This window comes from Hemiscyllium ocellatum, chromosome 17, assembly GCF_020745735.1.
Source record: "Hemiscyllium ocellatum isolate sHemOce1 chromosome 17, sHemOce1.pat.X.cur, whole genome shotgun sequence".
In the NCBI taxonomy this organism is placed as follows: Eukaryota; Metazoa; Chordata; class Chondrichthyes; order Orectolobiformes; family Hemiscylliidae; genus Hemiscyllium; species Hemiscyllium ocellatum.
Genome location: NC_083417.1, coordinates 71,134,275 through 71,161,301, shown reverse-complemented (window position 1 = coordinate 71,161,301; position 27,027 = coordinate 71,134,275). Strand labels below are relative to the sequence as shown.

Sequence of the window (27,027 nt, the reverse complement as noted above, 5' to 3'; positions counted from 1 at the left end):
TTTGAAGACCAGAAAGGCACATAGGACTCTAGCTGTGACCTAGCCAACATACCTATCCCTGCTCTTATAATCTATGCTTTGCCTAATAAAGGAAAGTGTCCCATGTGCCTTCTTAACTACTTTACTAACCAGCCACCTTTAGGGATTTATGGAAAAGTATCCCAAAATTGTTCTGTTTCTCTGAACTTCCTAGTGTCCTGCCATTGATATATACTTTGGTTTTCTGGAATAAAAACATCTATAATCCCATTAAGTCCTGTTCAAATACATTATAAGGAACAATATACAAATAAACATAATATGTACAGGATTACATAGGAAGATTAGGAATGTGCGGAGATCATTCAGTGGCTCAAGCCTGACCTGCCATGCACTGAAACTAAGTTGATCTCAGTCTCAAATACTTTACTGGCTTCCCTAAATCCAACAGGTTCCTTCCCACAGTCTGATCTGCAATAAGCCAACATTAATTCAGACTGTCCTCACACTGCACTTTAGGAAGGTTTACTCTCTACTTCAGAAGGACTAATATTCCTGCTTGCCAGTTGCTTATCATGATTTAAAAGCATGGAAATTCTGGAGAAATACAACCAAGGACTGACAAAGCCATGTTAATGCTGGTGAACTAAAGGCTACATAGTATTATGAACACTGAATGGTTCATATGATGGTTATGTTTCAAAATATCACCTCTAATCTAGGGTGAAACAGAATGTGTTGGACAGGGGGGTATGTGGAAAATACTAAACTTCTGGGGATAGACCTTTGTAATCTGCTTGTCATGTTGGAAAGAAACCCAAAGCAATAACCTATTGAAAATGAAGAGACAGTGTAAATATCTTGACACAAAGAGATGGACGGTTTTGAAGAAGTGATACCCACATAGAGAAACAGAGAGTAAACATTTTTTTAATGTTAACAACTCATCAGAATGCTTGGAAAGGTTGGCTTTCTTTTCAAAAGTAGGTGGGTAAGACAGAGGTGAATTGTGGAGATGTTAGAAACAAGATGGTCTTTGCTGACACAAGTCAGTTCTGGAATACTCAGGTTGACAGGAATGATTTTCAAAAACCAGAGATGTGATCTTGCAATGTGAGGGAGAAGTGAACCTGCTGGAAAGCTGTGAGCGACTTGTAACTTCATCTTAAATGTCACATGTCTGGCAGAAATGTTTTTTAAAGTAAATATTGGATATATTGGTCATGTTAAATAGTCAATGTGAAAGAATGTTTTCATCACAAAAAATAAGAAGGAACTAATACTTCAGTCTAATGCTTAGCCTATATTGATTTTAACTTCTTTATTGCATTAAAAGTCTTAAAACATGGTATCCTACCTTCTGTCCATTTCTGCTCATTGTTGGAAAATTATTTTTGTTTTTAGAAGTTATCAGTCTCTAAGGAGATCATGACAATAGTCATGGTAATATTCTGCCTAGCAAAGAAGCTAGTTATTTTAATACTTGGTGAAGAATGGGTTTCCTCTACCATCCCACCACAGCTTCCATTTTTGACAATGAAGCGTTGAGAACAAAGCATCTGCATAATCTTACCCTCCTGCTGTCTGACCCAGTTTCTGAGACAGCATGTGGCATGTGGACATGTAGAAACAAGAGGCTTTTAATTATAGTAAATTACTCTCCCAGCATACCATCTGGCACTTTTCTGTTGCCAGAGATTGCAATATAAGCTGTCGATGTCAGAACACTCAGTAGCATATTTTCTTCAGTGTACAAGATAAAATAATTATTTAACTAAGCCAAGGACATTAAAATCATTAGATTTATGAAAGCACAATGTCTTGCTAATGTACTAATGTACTAAATGGGCTTTTCAATTGTTAATGTTGTAAGAATATATGCTTTTTCAATCAGTAAAGGATGTGAGTGTTGCCATTCATTGTCCATTAACAAGTGCTATTAGGGGGGAATATGTCACATAGGCATAAGTTCTGTGATCAGGTCACCAGTGGCCCAGTGTTTGTGTGTTACTGTCTCAGTCTCAATGATTTTGTAAGTAGGTCTCACTTATAGATTGGCCAAGTACCTGGTCCATGATAGGCCTTGTGTTGGGATCTCGTCACAGTGGATTGGGAAGTCCCTGTACAAGGGACAAGTTTAAAGAATTCCAAATACTTCAAGGTAAGTGGCCACATATGACTGACAATCATTTTAGTGCCCTTATTTCAGCCTTTGCTAGTCACAATGAATAGGAAGATCACAAATACAAACTGTAACAAAGTATAAAAATGCTGCAACCATCCAAAGTCCCCTTTGATGGGTGATGAAGGTGAAAGCAGTGAGAAGGGGACATGGCTGTGCTTCTCACTACATGATATTGCAGCATCTCTAGATGGGTGAGAGGAAGGTTAAAATGACAGTCTTCGTTTTAGTCCCTGGTAGCATCAGTCTCCCAGTGTGTGTTAATTGCAGCAGATCACTGAAGTGGTGCTCATGTGCCACCTGTGCCTGGCCTTTACTAGTAGGTGTACCTCTCTCTGTATGTATGTTGGCTGAAAGGTAAGTATGGTGTACTTCTCTTGCAGAATGATCTGCCTCCCAATAGTGACATCCATTCAATTTCCCTCTTCTTCTTTCAATAAACACAGGTGAAGAAGGATTCGCACAAGGGAACTCATTTCCTCAATAGTGTGTACAAACCAGAGCAGTGCTAGATATTTAAATACAAAAATTCCTGAGGTGAAACGAAATAGCAATTAACAAAATTGCGAGGAAAATATGCAAAACACTGCTGCAAATTCCAAGGTTCATAAAATAACACCTCAGCTTATACTTATTTTATATCAAAAGATAAATGAGAATATAGACAGATATAATAGATAGATGCTGCATCAGCTTAAACAACTGTCATTTCTATACATGTATAATCATATCTTACGGGGACTAATTTTCATTCACTTATACATGGACTGCAAGGCATTGCTAGCGCTTGTACAAATTTCAGCCACAAGGCAGAAGATTATGGTAAATGGACAGAAAGAAAACACAAAAACTGAATTAACCAAGCAGTGCAGATACAAAGAAAAACAAATAACAAATATGTTTTAATACATCTCTAACAACCTCACTTTGCAATCAATTAAGATCATAAGGCACAGGAGTGGAAGAAAGGCCATTCGGCCCATCGAGTCCACTCTGTCATTTAATCATGGCTGATGGGCATTTCATTTCCACTTACCCACCCTCTCCCCATAGACCTTAACTCCTTGCGAGATCAAGCATTTATCAATCTCTGCCTTGAAAACACCCAATGTCCTGGCGTCCACTGCGCTCCATGGCAATGAATTCCACAGGCCCACCACTCTCTGGCTGAACAATTCAGAACTTTTGAACTGCAGTCACTGTTGTAATGGCAGAAATGCTGCTGCCAATTTGTTTGGAGTAATGTCCCACTGACAATATCTAAATAAACAACTACGTCATAATTTTTAGGTGTTGGCTCAGGGGTAAATATTTGTTGTGGTTCCACAGGCCTGGCTGCGACTGTTAGATTCTCCTGAGAGACTATCCCCCCAACAGTGTCCAAAAGGATATACCTGTTAGAGAGGGGAATAGCCCCAGGAGACTCCTGTACTACCTGCTTGCCTCTCCTAGTGGTCACCCATTTAGCTGACTGAACCTGCTGTGGTGTGACGCCTGTCCGTAACTAGTGTTTATCATACTGTCCATCCCCATATGTTCCACAGTGTGTCCAATGCTGCTCCAACCAAACAACATACACTGTGAGGAGCTGCAACCGGTTATACTGCCTGCAGACATCGTTGTCAGGGACACTAGACTGCTCCCTGATCTCCCACATCTGGCAGGAGGAGCACACCACTGCCTTGACTGCCATCTCTGCCCCTTTACAGTAAGAAATATAAAAGAATCATACCTTTCATGCCTTTCTCACTGAAGCCTGGTATTCACCTAAGCCCACAGCAGCACTTTGTTATATTCCCACAAATGGCAAATAATAAGGAATTAATAGGCCAGCATAGGCAATTGATAAATATTTTAACCGTTCCTTTCAGACATCTCTGGACCAGAGATATGGAGTCCCTAGTTTTTGTCCTTTCTTTATGTTCCTAGTGTCTAGGAAGAGGTCTGCAGGTGCAAAGATAGCAAATAACAACTTGCTTTTTTGCACAATTATAAAAACTCAGACTATAGATTGTTCTGCTATCATTCACATGTCATCAGCAAGAGTTGGCTATAATGCAATTGACGAATCGTGGATGTTGCTTAGATAGCGCAAACTTTCTACTGAACCTACTGCAATTTTCTATTAACGACCTTCTACAGTGCGATTTTCTATAACGGTTTCCCATAGTGCAATTTTCTACAGTGCAATCCTGTATTGCTCTTTGAATCAAAATTCAAGAAACCAGTTGACTAACTGTGGTCTCAGGTTGAAATTTCGTCTCTCACGGAGCCAAAGTAATTGTAACTGTATGTTCTTCTATGTTTCTTTTGCTTTGGATATTATTCCCCTTTTAACGTGCCTGCTTGTGTCTGTGTGTGTCCGTGAGTGTGTGAAAGATTGTGAGTATACGCAGTGACCACACAATGGCCACAAGCTTGATGTTGTGTCCTTATGTTCCTTCAGTAATAAGACCATAAGAGACAAGGAGCAGAAAGAGACCACTTACCCAATCAAGTCTGCTCTGCCACTCAATGAGAGCATGCTTTATCTGTTAATCCTCAACTCCACTTTTTTTCCAGAAGATCATAAGATGTAGGTACAGCAATAAACTTGTTCTTTTCTAAACACACACACACACACACCACCACCCCCCCCCCCCACACACCCGCCACCCCCCCACCCTCCCCGACACACACACACACACACACACACACACACACATACACACACACACACACACACACACACACACACACACACACACACACACACACATACACACACACACACACACACACACACACACACACACACACACACAATCCACCCACCCCTTGAGATTGGCTCCTTACTTAATAACAGAGCAAGCTCAAGGGGCTGAATACCCTAGTCCTGTTCCTATTTCTTAAGGTCTTATTTTTAACTGGGCAAAGATCTAGTCCTGTGTTGAAAATAACTTGAACAACTGTTGAAACTGACTAAGAAGATTCAAAAGAAGGGAGCTAATTCACCCCTTCTCATCTTGTCATAATACTCACACTGTATCCTGCATGACTCAACATAATAAAAAATATTTTACAGCTAGTAAACTGAATTTCTAGTGCAGCTCCCATGGTGTCATAGGAAACATGATCAGCAACTTTGTGTACAGCAAAGTTCCACAAACAGCAATATTGTGGAATATTACCTGAGGAAGCATATTGTTTGACGGAAAAGTATTGACAAGGACTTCAGATCAAACTTCTGCCCTGATGGACATAATAACATTAGAGATTTTATGTCCATTTGAGATGGAGATGAATACCCCATCAAATAGTACATGCTTTTTGTTTGCATTTATAGGGAAAATTTGCAAAAACAGTGTGTTGACCTGAGAGATAGGGAAAATTAATGGTGAGCATGAATGGTAGTTAATGGAGTAGGAGTAGAATTGCAGTATTCCTACCTGAATACACCTTTGTGTGCACGTTGATTTGATCCAGGTGAAGAGCTGTGAGAAGAAAGAAGTAAATCTTGTGCCAGACTGCACTCCTTAATTAGTAAGCGATCAGCCTCCATCTGCAGCAGGGTGTCATACTGTGAAGGTTAGAAACAGAGAAAATCCATCAATAAGTACACAAAATCTTCAAAAGAAAAGCATTTGTAAATCAATATCCATAACCAACTGCATTTCAGTGAGACAGGCACAATCATTTGGGCAAGCCACACTGAGGGTTAGACAACTGCAGTCCAATGAAGAAAGGAAAAACTGAAAGGGAAAAATGGGAAGTAATTTAAGTATTGTGCTGCAGCGAAGGGACTTATCTTCGAGAGAGTGGTGCTGGAAAAGCACAGTTGGTTCAGGCAACATCCAAGGAGCAGGAGAGTCGACTTTTCAGGCAAAAGCCCATCATCAGGAATCAGGATTTATCGCCAACTGCCTTCCATTCCAGGTTGGCTTGATGTAAAACAATTCTATAAAACACCTTTTGCAATCACATAATTAAGAATGAGAGCGACTTACAGAAGAGAGTGTGTTGGCCGCACCCAATTCTCCTGCTATGGTTTCAGGACGGCTGAGCAGGTTTCCTTCAGTTGTTTCTCTCTCTAATGCTTCTCTTGCCTCTTTCAGCAGTGCCTCATACTTTTCATTTCCTGTTGGTAATAAAGTTCTAATCAAACATAAAATACAGTCCTATTCTTTCCAGTCTATTCCTGTTTGTAAGTCTTCGAGTAAAAAATGAGGTCTGCAGATGCTGGAGATCACAGCTGCAAATGTGTTGCTGGTCAAAGCACAGCAGGTTAGGCAGCATCTCAGGAATAGAGAATTCGACGTTTCGAGCATAAGCCCTTCATCAGGAATATTATTCCTGATGAAGGGCTTATGCTCGAAACGTCGAATTCTCTATTCCTGAGATGCTGCCTAACCTGCTGTGCTTTGACCAGCAACACATTTGCAGCTGTTTGTAAGTCTTCACAACACTGGAACGTTTAGAAATTTTGCACTGCTACTCTGAAACTCCATTACTCGGAAAAAAATGACAGTCTGTAGAGTTGGTGTACAGTTTTGTTAAATGACACATACAGAACCTCATCCTGACACATTGAAGATACCAGTAATTTTAAGTGCATGTTGGCAACTGACACTTTATTTGGGAGTTATTTAGCAAATCTTTAGACATAGCATTTAGCACTTTTAATTGGATCTTATGTTGCGTACTAAGATCTACCCTGTGTGGACATTAGGAACAAAATCAAATTGAACAAAATCATTAAAATATTGAAACTAAGAGCAGAAGTGGGCTGTTCAGCCTTTTGAGCTTGGTCCACCATTCAACATAACCATAGATGATCCTCTACCTCAATATCATCTTCCTGCTTTCTCCCATACCCATTGATGCCTTTAAAATTTAAAAATGTACCAATCTCCATCTTTATATATTCAGTGACTTCATCTCCACAGGCTCTATGGTAGAGAATTCCACAGGCTCACTATCCTCTGAGTGAAGAATTATTTCCTCATCTCAGTTCTAAATAGTCCTGTGCCCTGCAACTGTGAGCCCCTGGTTCTAGATTCTCTAAACAGGGAAAACATTTCAATCAAATCTTTCTAAATTGTTAAATTTCAGCCCACTTAAACCAGTCACTCCTCATCCTACAGTTTTACTATTCTCAATTTCAACCTCTGCTGCAATCCCTCTATGGAAAGTAAATCCTTTCTTAGGTAGGGAGACCAAAACTGCATGCAATATTACAGGTGCAGTCTCATCAAAGCTGTATATAACTGCAATACGACATCTATAATTCTCAACTCAAATAATCTTGTGTTGAAGGCCAATATTCTATTTGACATCCTAATTGCTTGCTGCAAATGCCTGTCTACTTTCATTGACTGGTGTACAAGAACACTCAGATCCCTTTGTACATCCACACTTCCCCATATATCACCATTTTAACAGTATTCGTCCTGTCGGTTTGTTGACATCAACATTTATAACTTCGCATTTAGCCAGATTGTATTGTACATCCTCAAAACAAACTCCAATAGACCTGTTAAGCACAAATTGGACTTTGTCCAAACATATTCATGCTTTCCAAATCTTGATAGCTGGTTCTAGTATTTACCCCACTATCGATGTCAGGCTAACAGATTTGTAATTCTGTTTCTTTTGCCTTTTTAAATAGTGAACTTACATGTGTCACCCTCCAATCTGTGGGAATTGCTCCGGAGTCTAGACACTTTTGGAAGGTGACGACTAATACATCCAATATTTTCAGCGTCACTTCCTTTAGTACTCTGGGATGTAGATTATGTAGCCCTGGAGATTTATCAGCCTTTAATTTTCCCGACACCATTTTATTTCCTTCAATTTAACTCTCTCACTAGATCCTAACATTTCTGGATGGCACAGTGGCTCAGTGGTTAGCACTGCTGTCTCACAGCACCAGGGAGCCGGGTTCGATTCCAGCCTCGGGTGACTGACTGTGTGGAGTTTGCACGTTCTCCCGTGTCTGCGTGGGCTTGCTCCGGTTTCCTCCCACAGTCCAAAGATGAGCAGGTCAGGTGAATTGGCCATGCTAAATTGCCCTGAGTATTAGGTGCATTAGTTAGAGGTAAATATAGGGTAGGGGAATGGGCGGGTGGCCTATTCAGAGGGTCAGTGTTGGCCTGAAGGACCTGTTTCCATACTGTCGGGATTCTATTTCTTGGAGATTATCTGGGCCCTATTTTATGAAGCCAGATCATTTTCTATTTTTCTGCCATTTTTTGGTTCCCCATTATAATTTACACAGCTTCTGACTGCCACGGACCTGCATTCAATTTACTAATCTTTTTCCCTTCACCTATCTATAGGAGCTTTTACTGTCAGTCTTCATGTTCCCTGCAACTTTATTCTCATACTCAATTTTCTCTCTCTTGATCAAATATCTTGTCCTATATTGCTCAATTTTTAGTCCTCAGGCTTGTTGTTTTTTCTGGCAATCTTATATGTCTCCTTTTTGGATATGGAAAAGGAGAAAGTGAGGACTGCAGATGCTGGAGATCAGAGCTGAAAATGTGTTGCTGGAAAAGCGCAGCAGGTCAGGCAGCATCCAAGGAGCAGGAGATTCAACGTTTTGGGCATAAGAAGAAAGGCTTATGCCCGAAACATCGAATCTCCTGTTCCTTGGATGCTGCCTGACCTGCTGCGCTTTTCCAGCAACACATTTTCAGCTCCTCTTTGGATATAGCATTATCCCTAATTTCTTTGTAAGCCATGGTTGAGCCAACTTTCCCCTTTCCTTTGACAGACAGAAATGGATAATTGTTGTAATTCATTCACACATTCTTTAAGTATGTACCATTGCCTATCCATTGTCAGTCCCTTCAGTAAGATTTCTTCATCCATCCTTGGCAATTCATGCCAAATACCCTTAATAGATCTCTTTATTTAGATTTAGGACATTAGTTTTGGATTTAACTGCTTTGCACTATCTGAATTAAGAATTCTATATTTTGGTTGCACTTCCACAAGAGACTCTGCACAGCATGATTGTTAATTAATCTTTTCTTACTGCATCTTTGGGGGATATACATACATTAAATCAGTTCTCCCATATTGACTGCATTACTACAGAGATGGCACACATGCACAGTTTGGCAGCGGATCCACAACTGCCTGAAAGAAAGGTGGCATTGCCCATAAAGCAATAGTGCATGGTGGAGTCAATTCCTGAGCATTTGACATTTCACTTCCTGCTGCAATGATCATTAAAATATTTCAGCATGAACTTTAGAATTTACAAAGTTGTGAAGGAAGCAGCTCCCTGATTTTACTGGGTGCTTTGCAATGTCCCAGTTATTGAAAATAATGACTGGAAAGAGCCTGTTGCACATAGCAGGCTGTTCATGGATCAATGATTCCCTGACTTGATTACTAGGTTTCTGCTTTCTGTGTGTTCAAAAACTAGGAGATCTTAATAGGTTGTCTGTGTCATCAGTTGTGAGTGGTTGTCTTTTTAACAGAAGGAAAACCTGTCACAGCAAACAGTCTATCAGACTGTCCTCAGTATATACATTTGCAGAAATGCTACCTGACAACAAAGACCATGTCATGGCAAAGTGACATCACAGGCCCCGTCTGCACACGTGCTGTTGGGCATTCTGGCATTTGGACTAATTATTACATCTCACATTTAATTCCGAGGCACATTATAAGAATCCGCTGTACAGACAGTTGTCATAATGATTGTTTCACATGGTACTGCCACACAGATGTTAACAACCAACTGCCTCACATCTCATGGCAAAAGTTTACCATTTATAGGCAGGGAATCTGCATAGTGCAGTTCTGCAAGATTCTGTTTCGGTATGACTACTGTTCAACTTCTCACACAAAATGACTGAAGAGAGTCAGAAAAAAATCATTACAGATAGAATAGATTTCATAGAATCTCTACAATGTGGAAGCAGGCCATTCAGCCCCTCACGCCTTCACTGACCTTCCAAAGAACATCCCATCCAGACCCACCCCTGTAACGTTGCATTCCCTATGGCTAACCCACCTAGCTTGCACACAATGGTCAATTTAGCATGGCCAATCGACCTAACCTGCACATTTTTGGAATGTGCCCAGTGGAAAGCCATGCAGACACTGGGAAAATGTGCAAACTCCACACAGACATTTACCCGAGACTGGAATTTAACCCAGGTCTCTGAAGCTGCGAGGCAGCAGTGCCACTTACTGAGCCACCATGCTGCCAGAGTATAATGAACGACCGAATTGAATTGCAGCCACAATTTCAGATAGGCATCTTTGCGCTATTGTAGGTAGAAGCTTAATATTGCACAAAGATAGGGCGGCACGGTGGCACAGTGGTTAGCACTGCTGACTCACAGCACCAGAGACCCGGGTTCAATTCCCGACTCAGGCGACTGACTGTGTGGAGTTTGCACGTTCTCCCCGTGTCTGCGTGGGTTTCCTCCGGGTGCTCCGGTTTCCTCCCACAGTCACAAAGATGTGCGGGTCAGGTGAAATGGCCATGCTAAATTGCCCATAGTGTTAGGTAAGGGGTAAATGTAGGGGTATGGGTGGGTTGCGCTTCGGCGGGTCGGTGTGGACTTGTTGGGCCAAAGGGCCTGTTTCCACACTGTAAGTAATCTAAAAAAAGATACTGATTAATTCAGGAAATGGGTAAAACTGTGGCAAATGGTTTTCAGTGTCAGGAAATAAGAGTTCATCCACTTTGGACCCAGATAGGTTTGAATAGCAAGGTTTTCAAAATAGGAAATCATGGAAGTCCAAAGAGACATCAGTGATAAGATACACAGTAAGATTTCATAAACAAAGACTAATGAAAAAGAATTACTGGCCTTATATCTAACAAGTAAGAATATAGGTAGCTCAAAATTTTGCTGTAGCTATACAAAGCCCTGCATGAATCATATCTCCAGTACTGGTCACCAAGAAAGGATACACTGGTCTTGGAGGGTGCAGCTGGATGGGCCACTGAAAATGATGGCTTTATGAGAAATGGACAATAAACAATGCATGTTGGGAAATTCAGACACACCTTGATCAAAAGTGACTGTGCTCAAAGACTATGGAATAAACATGCTGTAGAAACCAAACAGGCTGCAGCTACAGACAGAGACTATGCAATTGACCCAGCAGCTGCAGATCATATAATATACCTGAATTTGAATGGAACAGAATCGATCTGAAATGACATCCCCATGACAATCAGAAACATCCAGTTGTTTACTAGACACGGGGAGCCTCACACCCTTATTTGGAGAGAGCTACTTGACCTACGTGCTCCCAACAACTTCCAGGAGTAGATGTTCAAGGACCACCCCGCCATCAATACGTCAATGCCTGGTTGAATCCGATTGATCAGGCTGATCAAGCCCTGATCGATTTACTGGAGGACATCAAAGACCCTCCCAAAACGGTGCAAAGACTTCTAAGTGTAAGAATCGCCACAACACCATTCTCAGTACAGTAACTTGAGCCCACCCATCATGAAGAGAACACAACCTTGGGACCACCGGCAGGAGAGGACCAGACAATCATCACCATGTGGATCAAGGCCAAGACCTGGAGTGGTGGAACATGACCATCCACTTGTTGTTTAGATTTATAATGTGAATTGTTAGTTTGTAGAGTATTTCATTATATTAATATTAATTGTGTGAAATAAATATTATCGTTTATTACTATTAAGAGTTGACTTGCAGTTTCTTTGCTAGATCTAAGTTATAACACACTGTGGGGCAGACACAACAAGAGAATGCAACATAGATTTACAAGAATTATATCACGAACTAACTTATGAGAATGGATTATATAAACTAGAATTGCATTCCCTGAAAGTTAATAGATTGAACAGTGATTTCAGTGAGGTTTACAAGTTTTAAGGCAAACAAATTGAGCAGAGAGAAACTATTTCCAGTTCTTATGAATTCTGGACTAGGTCTAATAACCAGACTCAGACTTTTTAGGGGCAAAAATAAGAAACAGAATGGTAGAAGGTTGGAGTTGCCCTTCACAGATGGCAATTCTTGTTAGATTGAATGCTAATTTTATCAGTGACCTTGACAGATTTATGTGAAAAGAAAGCATGAAGGGATATGGGGCAATGTGGCTAAGAGGAGATAAGTTATAGATTACAAATGATTACACTGAATAGTGGAACACTTATAAACTGTGAAACTGTTGTAGTTGTTTGCTGTTTGTTTTGTACCAGCATTGCATTTACTTTTAATTTAAAGAACTAGCTGAAAGTTAAGGCCATACCTTTTATGTTTCTTGGGAGATCCAGGTAAATTCTGGGAAAGATTCCTTCCCCCTTCAGGCTAATACTCTCAGGTTCAAAGTAAGAGACTTGAATCTCAAAGCTCTTATGAAAGGCCTCTGGTACTCCAGGTAAATAAGAAACCTTCAGCTTCTGCTGCGAATTTGCTGCAATGTAACCCTAAAATGACAGTTGATTGCAGAGGAATAAAACACTCTAATGTTAATGAAAATAAGTGGTGCTGTATCAATAATAGAGCCAGCCATATCAGGCTGTTAGAAAAATTAGGTGATTACAGTGAATGTTTAAAAGTCAGAAAACATCGTTAAAATTGTCACTTGAGAGTGCAGCATGAATATTTCTGAAAAGAGAGACTTGTTCCTGAAGATTTTCATCTGCACTTATCAAGACAATGCAAGAATGCCAAATTTCAGATGATCACAATATGTTACACTGTCAGAGAAGAGCTGAGCAGAGGGGGCTGATTAATTGATTTTAATTGACTAAGGTGCTGATATGACGAGATTAATGGCGAGCTACAGACCATGCTACGCCCAGGTAACTTGAAACAAGCACACAATCTGAGAACCCCATTGTTAACAGCCTGTGTTTCTCTCCATAGATACCAACAAGACCCACCAAGTGTTATCTGCAACCGTTATTTGTATTCTAGTTTCTTAGTGTTCCCCAAAATTGCCTATGATCTATTTATCTGTGAATAACTTATACATCATATAAATAGATAATTGACTATTGCACTCAATGTGGCAACAAAGTACAGACAAGGATCACCTCCATGGTCACCATCTGATAAATCCTTTATCAAAGGAGTGACGATGCTGCTCCTTTAATAAGGTTATGCTGCCCTTGGCTTTTTTTTTCAGATAGGTCATAAAAGCAGCGATTCTGATAAGTCTGGGTTTAACTAATTGAGAATGCTTTCAATTTTTTAAAAGCACTAGTACCACGAAAGGGGAGTGGTCAGTTCTCCCAGCCCAGCTTTTCTTTGGTTTGGTTTTAGCAGTCTGGCTGTTCACTGAAAGCAGTCAGTCAGTTGTGAAGCTGCTGGACACAAAGAAGCAGGTTCATGCTGATCCTCCCTCTCTCTGACATCTCTCCTGCAAGACCCTGAGTTGGATTTTTCCATTTTTGTGCAAAGGGTGTTTATGGGGATTGCAAGTATTTTGAACAGCATCATTAAACTGGGATAATCTGTTGGATTTTCGGACAGGTTAAGTTATTCTGTATTCTGTTGTTTTTTGTTTGTGTTTCATTCGGTAATCGTGTAAATAAATTCTGTTTTGTTGAAAAGTAATTGGTTGGGTCAGCTGCAGCGCTCCTGGAATATCCACTTTACACCTGCTTAAAAAAAACTAGCCAAGTTAGGGTCCAGGCTATTTTCTTTAAATGTTTTGAGGGGTCTGGCCTAGTCCATGACAGAGGTAACAAACAAATTAAGGTGCAGTGACAGCATCTTCAATAAGACATCTCCTGCAGGAACAATGTTCATTTTGCCCTCACCTCATAGTTCCCTTATCTTCATAACCAACAATCATAAGAGAAAGCACTAACCGAGCAAGGAGTAACAAGTGGCACGCCTGGTACAGGCACTTGCTTAGCCATCTGGTCAAGGTGCAAAACAGCGAAGTCAAATCCCACTTTTCCAGTATTCATCAGGGTTAGGTCAGCCACAGCAACAAGGTTAAATAGCTAGAAGAAGAAAAGAAAGCAAAGATTATACTTCTTGAATCAATGAATAGACTGTCTCTCAGCCTTGAAGCACAGTACAGTGTGGCAAAGTGCCCACATCTTGAGATCATTACAAAATGCTGGGTCCACTACTTCTCATCATTTATATGAATGATTTGGATGTGAACATAGGAGGTATAGTTAGTAAGTTTGCAGATTACACCAAACTTGAAGGCATAGTGGACAGTGAAAAAGGTTCAGAGCACAACAGGATGTTGATCAAATGGGCCATTGGGCTGTGGACTGACAGATGGAGTTTAATTTCGATAAATGTGAGGTGCTGCATTCTGGAAAAGCAAATCTAAGCGAGGCTTATACACTTAATGGTAAGGTCCTGGGGGGTGCTGCTGAACAAAGAGACAGTTCAGCAGTGCAGGATCATAGCTCCTTGAAAGCAGGGTCGCAGATAAATAGGATAGTGAAGGTGGCATTTGGCATGCTTCTCTTTGTTGGTCAGAGTATTGAGTATAGGATTTGGGAGGTCATGTCGCAGCTGTGCAGGACATTAGTTAGGCCATTTTGGAATATTGCATACAGTTCTGATCTCCTTCCTATCAGAAGGATGTTGTGAAACTTGAATGTGTCCAGAAAGGATTTACAAGGATGTTGCCAGGGTTGGAGAATTTGAGCTGCAGGGAGAGGCTGAATAGGTTGGGGCTGTTTTCCCTGGAACGTTGGAGGCTGAGGGGTGACCTTATAGAGGTTTACAAAATCATGAGGGACATGGATAGGATAAATAGACAGGGTCTTTTCCCTGGGTGGGGGAGTCTAGAATTAGAGGGTGAGAGGGGAAAGATATAAAAGGAACCTAAGGGGCAACTTTTTCACACAGAGGATTGTGCATGTATGGAGTGTGTTGCCAGAGGAAGTAGTGAGGCTTGTACAATTGCAGCATTTAAAAAGCATCTGGATGGGTAAATGAATAGGAAGGTTTAGAGGGACATGGGCCAAATGTTGGCAAATGGAATTAGATTAGGTTAGGATGCCTGGTCAGCATGGACGAGTTGGACCAAAGGGTCTGTTTCTGTGCTGTACATGTCTACGACTCTATGAAAATGTTAGACTATCTAATTTACAGATATACCTCCAAGTTCTTACTGCCATTGGGAGTAAACGCATGCAGGACATAAATAACATGCAAGATACAGACATTAATAACATCAAAGTAAGGTAAGGGACAGTATGCTCAGTGATGTTAAGGGCAAATTTGAGATGAATAATGGAAACTCTTAATTGGAAGAATAATATTTACTGATACATTGCTTTGTTCCCAGTTCAAAATAAAATTGTGTGCCATTTCATAGGAAATTGGCCCAAGCAGGCCCTGTATGTCCTTTGAGATAGCAGCACAAGTTTCTGGAGAAGAGCTGGGCAGTTCTTGTTTGTGGCAGGAACAGTATTTATCCACCAAAAATATTAAAATGCCTGATTTGGTCTTTTGTCTCATTGATGTTTGTTGGACAATTGCATACCAATTTTCTACACTACAGTAGTGCCAACACTGCAGAGGTGTGCATTGATTGTAAAGCACTTACAAACAGCCAGAGGTCATAAAACTATACAAGTGCAAGATTTCTTATAAAACGTTTGGTTTCTTAGTAAGGTACCAAAGATAAAACTGTTAAAAGGTATTTAAGAGCTGTACAGTTGATAGGGAAGTGCAGGCATCTTTTCTTGATGGTTCCACTTATATTTGCTAATGAACCTTTTTTTTGAAAACACCCATGTAACTCTGTTAGTATCCTATAAAGAGCTTGACTGGTCATTTGTTCTTACTCTCAGTCTTATGTGGAAGGTGGGAAGGGAAGGAAAGGAAAGGGTAAAACTCCACAAAGTCTACAAAATCACAGGATGGATAGAAATAAGCTTTTTCCCAGGGTGCGGGATTCAATAACAAGAGGTCATGCGTTCAAGGTGAGAAGAGAAAGGTTTAAGGGGGATACATGCGGAAAGTACTTTACACAGAGGCTGGTAGGTGCCTGGAACGTGTTGCTCACAGACGTAATAGAGGCAGGCACGGTAGATTCATTTAAGGTGCATCTGGACAGATGAATGAATTGGTGGGGTGCAGAGGGATACAGATCCTTAGGAATTGGGTGATAGATTTAGACAGCGGATTTGGATTGGCTCAGGCTTGGAGGGCCGAAGGGCCTGTTCTTGGGCTGTAAACTTTCTTTGTTCTTTGTTCCAAGAAGTATAGTGACCAATGGGAAGCAAAGCTGCAGGGGGTGGATTCAACTGTGTTGAAAAACATGAAAACACAGGGAAACTCAGGAGAGGTTATTAAATTCTCCAGCACACAATATTGGACAGAGTGTTTGGAAAGAGTCAGGGATCAAATTTCAAACACATTGGATAAATGAGGATCAATGAGAAGAGGACGGTCAATACAGGACTCTTGGTGTTGTATCTGAATGTGTGCAGTAAACAAAATAAGGTAAATGAGCTTGTGCTGTGCCTGGAGGATCATCAACTCAGTGAAGGACGCTCTCTGGGTGGTCCGAAACCTGTTGATCTTCCAGCTGAAGGAGTTGACCCCGACTAAGTGTTGCAGACTGGCACATTCCAAGGTCCAGGACTAAGTGTTGAGGGACGCGCTGAAGCTTGGGGCAGCTGCCACCAAGGTGCAGTGGGGAAAGACCACCGTGTAACATCTGCCTGACTAAGAAGAACAGGGGGCCCTTGCAGTCATTTGGGCTCTGCTGACACCTCAGCTAAATATATTGAAATATATGATTGAAAAATGTACAGACCTGTATATAAAAATGATAAATTCTGATCTCTGTATGTAAATGTTTACATATGTATGGCATGACCAACTGTACAGACCATCAAATTATTTTATGAATAAAGTATATTCTTGAAATAAAAAAAAAATCAGAATTGGCAGGTATGATGTGGTGGGCACCATGGAAATGTGGCTGCAAGGGGATGAAAACTGCGAGATAAATAACCAAGGATATACATCCTATCAAAAAGACAGGAAGGTGGGCAGAGGGAGTTGGGTTGCCTTGTTTGTAAAAAATGAAACTCAGCCAATAGTAACAAAAGAAGCAGGGTTAGAAGATGTGGAATCTGTGTGGGTAGAGTTCAAGAACCACAAAGTTTAAAAAATGCATAATGGGAATTATCTACAGCCTCCTAACAGTAGTCATGATTTGGGGCATAAGACACACCGAAAGACAGAAAAGATTTGTATGAAAGACAAGATTACAGTGATCTCTGGGGGATTTCAATACGCAGGTGGACTGGGAAAATCAGTGGTAGTAGATTTCAAGAAGAGGAACTTGTGGAATGTACACACGATGGCTGTTTGGAGCAGCTTGTGATGGGGCCCACAAGGGACAGACAGTTCCAGATTTAGTGTTATGCAGTGAGGCAGACTTAATAAGGGAGCTTAAGGTGAAGGAACTCTTTTGAGGCAGTGACCATAATATGATAGAATTTACTCTGCAATTTGAAAAGGAAGAAAGAAGGTGGAATCAGATGCAACATCATTACAGTTGACTAAAGCACCTACAGAGGCAGAAGGGAGGAGCTGACCATAATTAACTGGGAGAGGAGCCTAGCAGGAAAGACAGTGGAACAGCAATGGCAGGAGATTCTGGAAACAATTCAAGAGACACAGCAAAATTTCATCCCGAGGTAAAAGAAGCACGCCAAAGGCAAAATGAGGCAACCAGCATGTCTGACCAGGGAAGTCTGGGAAAGCATAAGCAAAAGAAAAAGCATATAATTTGGCAAAGGGAATCCAGAGAACTGGGAAGCTAACAAAGACCAACAGAGGACAAAAAGAAAGAAATAAGGAGAGAGAAGACTAAATATGAGCGTAAGCTAGCCAGTAATATTAGGAAGATTTGCAAGATATATAAAGGGCAAAAAAGAGGCAAAGGTGAGCATTGGGCTGCTGGAAAATAATGCTGGAGAAGTAGTAATAGCTCAGGAACTAAATAATTACTTTGCATCAGTCTTCATGGTGAAAGACTAAAGTAAATTTCCAAAGATTCAAGAGAGTCAGGAGGCAGAGATGAGTATTAAAAGGAGAAGGTGTCAGAAAAACTGAAAGGTCTGGAAGTGAATAAATCACATAAATCAGATGGGCTATGCTCTAGAATTCTGAAGGAGATAGCTGAAGAGATACTGGAGGCTTTAGGAGTGATCGTTCACGTATCACTGGAGTCAGGGAAGATGCTGGAGGACTATAAAGTCACCCCCCATTTAAGAAGGGAGTGAGGCAAAAGATGTAAAATTATAGGCCAATTAGCCTGACCTCAGTCATTGGTAAGATTTTGGAGTCCATTATGAAGGATGAGATTTCTGAATACTTGAAAGTGCATGATAAAGTAGAGCGAAGTCATCATGGTTCCATCAAGGGGAGGTCATGCCTGACAAATCTATCAGAATTCTTTGAGAGGTAATAAGCAGGTTAGACCAAGGATAGCCAATGGATGTTAGCTATCTGGACTTTCAGAAGGCCTTTGATAGGATACTGTAGAATTCTACAACGTAGCCCATCTGATTCATGTGATTTATTCACTTCCAGGCCTTTCAGTTTTTCTGACTGCTGAGTAAGATAAGGTCCCATTGAGTTAGAGGCAAGGTACTAGCACAGGTAGAAGATTGGCTGTTTTGCAGAAGGCAGAGAGTGGGGATAAAAGGGTCCTTCTCAGGATTGATGCCAGTGACTAGTGGTGTTTCACAAGGGTCAGTATTGAGACCACAACTTTTCATTTCTGGACAAAGGATCATGATCTGGACAAAGGAACTGAGGAAATTCTGGCTAAGTATGCAGATGTTACAAAGTTAGGTAGAGAGGCAGCTAGAATTGAGGAGGCAGGTTAGGAGAGTGGGCAAAGAAGTGGCAGATGAAATACCATGTCAGAAAGTGTGAGATCATGCACTTCCGTGGGAAGAGTACAGACATGGAGTATTTTCAAAAGGGGGAGGAAATTCAGAAGTCTGTAGTGCAAAGGGACTTGGGAATAGACCTTAAGGTGAAGGAACCAAGCCTAAGAAAACTGCAAAGCTCATTAACTGTAGGAGAGTGCCATAAATCACTTGACCTTTAGTATGAGCTGTTAATGTACTGATATATTACCATGAAAGCAATGTATACTTCTAACTTTATTCAAAATATATTGTAACTGTTTAGACTTTTATCTTTGAACAGGCATATTGTTAATTCCTTTGGCATTGTGCATAGTTTGTGCCTAAAACCACAATTAATAACAGAGACAGTAGTTTGACATTCTGTTTGGCTTCATGGTTAAACTTGGCCTGTAGTATGGATAAGCTTTGTGACTGTCAGTACTAAGGACAGGAAAAGTCAACATGTGCAAATGAAGATAAAAGAACCTTTGTCTCCAAAGGTTTATTTGAGTGGGCTATTGCTGCATCATGCCACAAAGGGGCAGGGTGAGGTTTGTCAATGCAGTTCTTGAACAGGAGAGGTACTGAGCAGATCAGAGCAATAGCCCTGCATGAAGACAGGAATTAAGAGCAAATTGCCCCAACTTCAAACCATTTGGAAAGGCCCCAGTGGACAGGAAGACCTTAAAGGTAACATTAATTCAAGGAAGGAGGGAGACAGCCAAATTTGTAATTGGGAAAATGATAGAATCTATTGTTAAGGAAGTAATAGCAAGATCATAATACATCAAACAACATCAAAATGGCTTTGTCATACTTGAAAAATAGATCAATAGTCTTTGAGGATTGAACAAACAACATAGATAAAGGAGTGCCAGTATTTGAAGCATATTTGAAATTTCAGGCACAATTTGACATGGTGCCGCACAAGAATTGAATCCACAAGGTTAGGGTTGATTAAGCTGGGATGATATATTAGTGTGGATAGAGGATTGTCAATGAACAGGAAACAACAGCTCTGAACAAGAGTCATATCAGAATCAAAATATAAACACTGTTTCTGTCAGGCCTTCTGAATTCCTTCAGTATTTGCTGTGTTTGTTTCAGATTCCCAAAATCTGCAGCATTTTGCATTTATTTGCGGGAGAAATATGGTAGTCTCAAGCTGGTTAGGTTTTGACGAGTGGAGTGTTGGTGATCTCAGTGATTTCCAATCTATATTAATGAATTAGATGAAGAAATAGAGAGTAATGCACTGTCTACTGACGGTAGAAAGCTAAGTGGAACTTTAAGGTTTGAGGACGCCACAAAGTGGTTGTAAAGAGATCTCAAAATGTTAAGTGGGCAACAAAATGACAGATAGCGGAGTATAATGGTGAGAAGCTTGAAGTTCCCAAGAACCAACACCATCTTATTTCTTCCTTTGTTGACTGGCTTCAATTCAGTTTTCCGTTCAATCCCAGGTGTACAGTATCCCCAGCCTGACTGAACAGTTACCTGGGAATTGTAGCAGTAACAGTCTCTTAAATCATAAAGCACTTACTCGTATCATTTTGACCAACAGAAACATCAATAAATAAAGTCTTAAGCTGGGGCTTTTAAATATAAACATATAAATTAGTAGCACAAGAACACTATTTGTTGTCTTGAGCCTGTTCCACCATTAAAAACAAATCACAGCTGATCTGGTTATGGCCTCCACTCCATTTTCCTGTCTTCCCTTACACCTTTTGATTCTCTTGTCAGTTAAGAATCTACCTAACTTAACTTCAAAAATATTGTATAACTCTGGCTCCATTGCTGTTTTGGGGAGAGAATTCCACTGGATAACAATGCACAAAGCAACATCTTCTCCTTATTTCCATAGTCATACAGCACAGAAGAGGCCATTCAGTCCATTAATTTTGCACTGACCTATGTACACTAATTCCATTTCCAACATGTGGCCCATTGTCTTGAATGTTATGGGATTTCAAGTGATCATCCACATACTATACGTTTTCAAAGAAGAGTTTTTTTTACTATTCTGCCAGGCTGCCAGATTCCCACCACCCTCTTGATGAAATGTGTTTTACCCCAAATCTCTCTAAACCTCCTGCCCTTCACCTTAAAACGTTGTCTCCTTGTTATTGATCCTTCAAGTAAGGAGACTATCTGCTTCCTATTCACCCTGTTCCTGCCCCTCATAATGTTATATTTCTCAATCAGGTTTCTTTCCGATTTCTCCACAGGAAAGAAAACAACCCAAACCTATCTAAACTCTTTTTGTAACTGAAATGGTCCATCCCAGGCAACATCCTGGTGAATTCCCTCTGCACCTCCTCCAATGTAAAGACATCCTTCCATAGTGCAGAGGTCAGAGCTGCACAGAGCTACCCCAGCTGTGGCCTAACCAAAGTTCTGTCCAGCTTCAGCATAACCTCACTACTCTGATAATCCATGCTACAGTTTGTAAATACAAAGGTCCCACATGCGTTCTTAACTACCCTATTAACCTGCCTTCAGGGATCTATGCATAAGCATCCCAAGACCCTTCTTTTCATCTGAGCTTCCTAGTATCCTGCCATTTACTGAATACTCCCTTGTCTTGTTACTTCTTCCAAAGAGCATCACCTCACACTTTCCATGATTAAATTCTATCTGCCACTGATCTGCCCATCTGGTCAACCTGCCTATATCTGCCTGTATCCTGAGACCTTCCCCCTCACTATTAACTACGCATCAATCTTTCATGTCATCCACAAACGTACTTTTCATCCCCCACATTCTCATTTACATCATTTATAAGTAACATGTTGCTTAAATAGAAGATGCACTATTTTAAAACATTGTTTCCTAGTTCAAATCTTTCTCTGAAGGTGACACATCATAAATGAAGCTATCATGCCCGCCTCTACCACCTCCCTGGCAATGCATTCCAGGCACCCACCACCCTCTGCATAAAAAACTTTCCACGGATATCTCCCTTAACCTTTTTCCCTCTCACTTTGATCTTGTGACCCCTAGTAATTGAGTTCCGCACTCTGGGAAAAAGCTTCCTGCTATCCATCCTGTCTATACCTCATGATTTTGTTAACCTTAATCAGGACCCCCTTTACCTCTGCCCTTCTAATGAAAATAATCCTAATCTACTCAACCTCTCTTCATACCAGGCAACATCCTGATGAAATTCCCCTGCACCTTCTCCAAAGCATCCACATCTTTTTGGTAATATGGCGACCAGAACTGTACATAACATAATATTCCAAATGTGGCCAAACCAAAGTCTAATACAACTGTAACATGACTTGTCAACTCTTATACTCAATACCAATGGGGGAAAGCACGCTGTGTGCCTTCTTGACCACCCTATTGACCTTGTGTTGTCACCTTTCAGGGAACAATGGATTTGAACACCCAGAACTCTCTGTATGTCAATTTTCTCCAGGACTTTTCTACATACCGTATATTTCACTCTTGAATTGGATCTTCCAAAATGCATTCACCTTGCATTTTCCTGAATTGAACTCTATCTGATATTTCTCCACCCAAACTCTCCAATCTATCTATATTCTGCTGCATTCTCTGACAGTCCCTTTCACTATCTGCTACTCCACCAATCTTAGTGTCATCTGCAAACTTGCTAATCAGACCACCTATACCTTCCTCCAGATCATTTACACATATCACAAACAACAGTGATCCCAGCATGGATTCCTGTGTAAAAAGACTGGTCACAGTTCTCCATTTTGAGAAACTCTCTTCTACTACTTCTCTCTGTCTCCTGTTGCCCAGCCAGCTTTTTATCCATCTCACGAGTACACCCTGAAACCCATGCGATTTCACTTTCTCCAACAGCATACCATGGAGAACCTTAAATGCCTTACTGAAGTCCATGTATAGTACATCTACAGCCCTTCCCTCATCAATCAACTTTGTCAGTTCCTCAAAGAATTCTATTAAGTTGGTAAGACATGATCTTCCCTGCACAAAACCATGTTGCCGATCATTGATAAGCACATTTTCTTTCAAATGGGATTGGTCTTAACCGTCAGTATCTCCTCCAGCAGCGTCCCTACCACTGACATCAGGCTCACAGTCTATAATTACCTGAATTATCCATACTATCCTTCTTAAACAAGGGGACAACATTAGCAATTCTCCACTTCTCTGAGACCTCACCCATGTTCAAGGATGCTGCAAAGATATCTGTTAAGGCCCCACCTATTTCCTCTCTCGCTTCCCCTAGTAACATGGAATAGATCCGACTCAGACCTGGGATCTTGTCCACCTTAATGCCTTTTAGAATACACAACATGTCCTCCATTCTTATGCTGACTTGATCTAGAGTAATAAAACATTTATCCTTAACCTCAACATCCGTCATGTCCTTCTCCTCAGTGAACGCCGATGCAAAGTACTCATTAAGAACCTCACCCATTTTCTCTCACTCCATGCATAACTTTCCTCCTTTGTCCTTGATTGGGCCAAACCTTTCTCTAGTTACCCCTTGCTTGTCATATCTGAATAAAGGGCTTTGAGAAGTTCCTTAACCCTGTTTGCTAAAGATATTTCATGACCCCTTTTTGCTCTCTTAGTTTCTTGTTTCAGATTGGTCCTCCATTCCCGATATTCTTCCAAAGCTTTGTCTATCTTCAGTCACCTAGACCTTATGTATGCTTCCTTTTTCCTTTTAGCTACTCTCGCAATTTCACCTGTCATCCATGGTTCCCTAATCTTGGCATTTCTATCCCTCATTTTCATAGGAAGATGTCTTGCCTGCACTCTCATCAACCTCTCTTTAAAAGCTTCCCACATATCAAATGTGGATTTACCTTCAAACAGCTGTTCCCAATCTATATTCCCCAGTTCCTGCCAAGTTTTGGTATAGCTAGCCTTCTGTCCATTTAGCACTCTTCCATTAGGAGCACTCTCCATGGAGCCAAACAGATGCGAACCTTCATAGTGACCGCAGAATCATGCAGCATGGAAACAGATTTTTCACTCCAACTCATCCATGTGATCAGACATTACAATCTGATTTAGTCCAATTTCCCAGCATTTGGCCCACATTCCTGTAAGCCCTTCCTATAACCCAGTCACTTTATAGTAGATGCCTCAGGAGAATATCTTTCTGATTTCCTTTGATCTCCCTATTGGGGATACCTTTCACTTGTTAACTCACTGTCAATTCAAGATTATTTTTTTTGTCAATTTAAGGAATGTGGACATCACTGGCTAGGGCAGCATTGATTGGTCATCCCTAATTGCATTGCTTTGGGTCTGGAGCCTTAAATAGGCAAGACCAGAAAAGGACAGCAGATTTTCTTCACTAAAGAACATAAAGTGAACTAGATGGGTTTTTACAACAATCAATAGTCATGGCATTATCGTCATTTGGCTAGCTGTGTTCTTTAAAATTTCATATTTTCTTTAACTGTAAATATCACCATCTACCATAATGGAACTTACTGGATTCTGGATTACAAGTCAAGTGACGTTACCACTATATCTCTGATGACTGTGCTTTTGGGTAATTAAACCAAGATTCCTCTACTGCCTGGTAACACAATTTCACATTCATACGTTTATACCAAGATAGTGTGTATCAGTCAGAAAATGTGTTGCTGGAAAAGCGCAGCAGGTCAGGCAGCATCCAAGGAACAGGAAATTCGACATTTCGGGCATAAGCCCTGCATCAGGAATCAATTCCTGATGAAGGACTTATGCCCGAAACGTCGGATTTCCTGTTCCTTGGATGCTGCCTGACCTGCTGCGCTTTTCCAGCAACACATTTTCAGCTCTGATCTCCAGCATCTGCAGACCTCACTTTCTCCTCCAGTGTGTATCAGTCAGTCAACCATACTGACTTCAAGTTTTCTTTTTGTTTTCAGAGAGGTAACTCTTTCATACTCAAGTAATCTTACATTTGTCTTCTTTTGTACCATCGAGACAAACATCATGCCTGATCAAAATGGCTGAATGCTTCTGGTCCAAGTAGGATCCAGCAATGGTCTAAAGGTGACTCCCCTCCTTAGTATGTATAGAAGCAGATTTCCTTCTCCCAGCATCTCTCCATAGTGCATGGTTATTACGGAATGTGCAGCAACTGGTGGTGCAGATAAACATTCCTTCATGCAATTTCAATGCACCATTAAGACAACCTGTATTTGTTCATAAGATTTTCAAAGCTCTTTTAAAGACTTGGATGTATATACATATTTTCATGAGCCATTCATCAAACTCAGACAGGAGTGCTATCACAGGTGCAGCTGCTCAATGATAAAAGTGGCATTGTAGTAACTGAATATTATTTTTAGGTATGCTCAAATTTTATGTTAAATGTGAACAAAGTTTAGTGAGAGAACGTTTGATTCAAAACACAGCTGATTTTATATTGAAGGAAAATGTGTTATCCAAGAAAAAGCCAACGAGTTACCCGATCAGAGCTAAGCCATCGTTCATTGTTGAAGGATTGTTATGTGTCCTCCCCAGACAGCATCTCCATCAAAATGAATATGGTCCCCAGGTTCAGGCCAGTTTTACACTAGTCCAGCACAGCCTGCTCCTATTTTCATTCCTTTTAATTTAGATTGATGTTCAAGCATCAGGGTACAGTGTTAGTCGATGGCAGAAATCCAAACTGGAAAAGCATCCATTCAGGCAAGAAAAATTACATCAAATGTGTTCTGACAATATTGTTTTCATTATAAAATGTCGTGTTCTTAAATAAAGACAGCTACTTTGTCATCTTGCCTGAAGTAGCTGAAGCCATAAGGGAAGTTTCAGGTGGAGAATATTGTACCTCATAATGCACCATTTGATAACTATTTGAAGCTGACACAAGTGCAAGGTTATGGGGCCGGGGAGTGTGGTGGTGGAATTTGTGTTGGTTTGGTCTTGTAAACAGTTAGCACAGAAATACTACTTGTAATCTGCAAACATCACAGGATCTGTGAAGCAGCTATCAGTAAATGATCACTAACCTGGTAACCATAGTCAATCTCGTTTCTGTCAAAAGCATATTTGATAAATGATGCCTCTCCTTTTAGTACAATCTGATATGCTGGCCCACCTTCCACCTCACATATTGCTTCCACCTCACTCATAATGTTCACATGGCCGTAAAATGTAAAGGTCACCTGTTGACTTTCATTCGGATGCAGAAGACCAAACAGCGGGAGAATATCAAACACCTATCAGACAGAGAGATGCAGTTTAAATAATAAAAGAACAAGAACTTATAACATATATCTTTCACAAACTTCGGATGTTTGAAAATCTTTCAGGCAAAATGAAATCAGAAACAAAGACAGAAATTGCTGAAAAAGCTCAAGAGGTCTGTTAGCATTTGTGGAGAGAAATCAAGAGTTAGCGTTTGGGGTCCAGTGACTCTTCCTCAGAACTGATGGTAGCTAGGAAAATGTTGGTTTTAATGCAGAAGATAGTTTGGGGGGAGGGGTTAAGGAGTAAATGATAGGCAGGGAGAAAGCCAAAAGAGTCAGAACAATTGGACAGATGAAGGAGTGGATAACAATTGGGCTGAAAGGATGAATAATTATTAATGGGGACTTAGTGGCTAACAATGGGCTATGTGTAATAGCAGACCAGGTGATAACAAGGTCTAGAGTATGGGGAGAAAGTGAGGACTGCAGATGCTAGAGATCAGTGCTGAAAAGCGCAGCAGGTCAGGCAGCATCCAAGGAATAGGAGAATCAACGTTTCGGGCATAAGCCCTTCCTGAAGAAGGGCTTATGCCCGAAACATCGATTCTCCTGTTCCAAGAGTATGAGGTCTTGGAGTAAGGACATGGGAGAAGCTCAAGCCCTCAAGTTGGTGAGCTTGATATTGTGTCCAAAAGGCTACAGGGTTCCCAAGAGGAAAATGAGGTGCTGTTTTTTCAGCTTGCACTGACCTTTGCAGCAAGCCTGAGGTGGAGATATTGGCCAGGAAACATGGCGGGGTGTTGAAGTGGCAGGGTACTAGAAGCTCAGGGTCTTTTCCCAGACAGATCACCCAGTCATCGTTT

The 27,027-nt window shown here is 40.8% G+C and overlaps 1 protein-coding gene across 1 annotated transcript in view; it reads right to left on the bottom strand.

Moving 5' to 3' along the window:
• Positions 1-27,027, bottom strand: part of hydin (HYDIN axonemal central pair apparatus protein) — an 888,678-nt gene that overhangs the window by 326,341 nt on the left and 535,310 nt on the right. The window contains exons 28-32 of the mRNA XM_060837518.1: positions 25,985-26,194; positions 13,974-14,111; positions 12,404-12,581; positions 6,148-6,278; positions 5,590-5,720 (exon numbers count right to left, since the gene is read on the bottom strand). Of these exons, the coding sequence (XP_060693501.1) occupies positions 5,590-5,720; positions 6,148-6,278; positions 12,404-12,581; positions 13,974-14,111; positions 25,985-26,194 (788 nt within the window). The remainder of the gene's footprint in view (positions 1-5,589; positions 5,721-6,147; positions 6,279-12,403; positions 12,582-13,973; positions 14,112-25,984; positions 26,195-27,027) is intronic.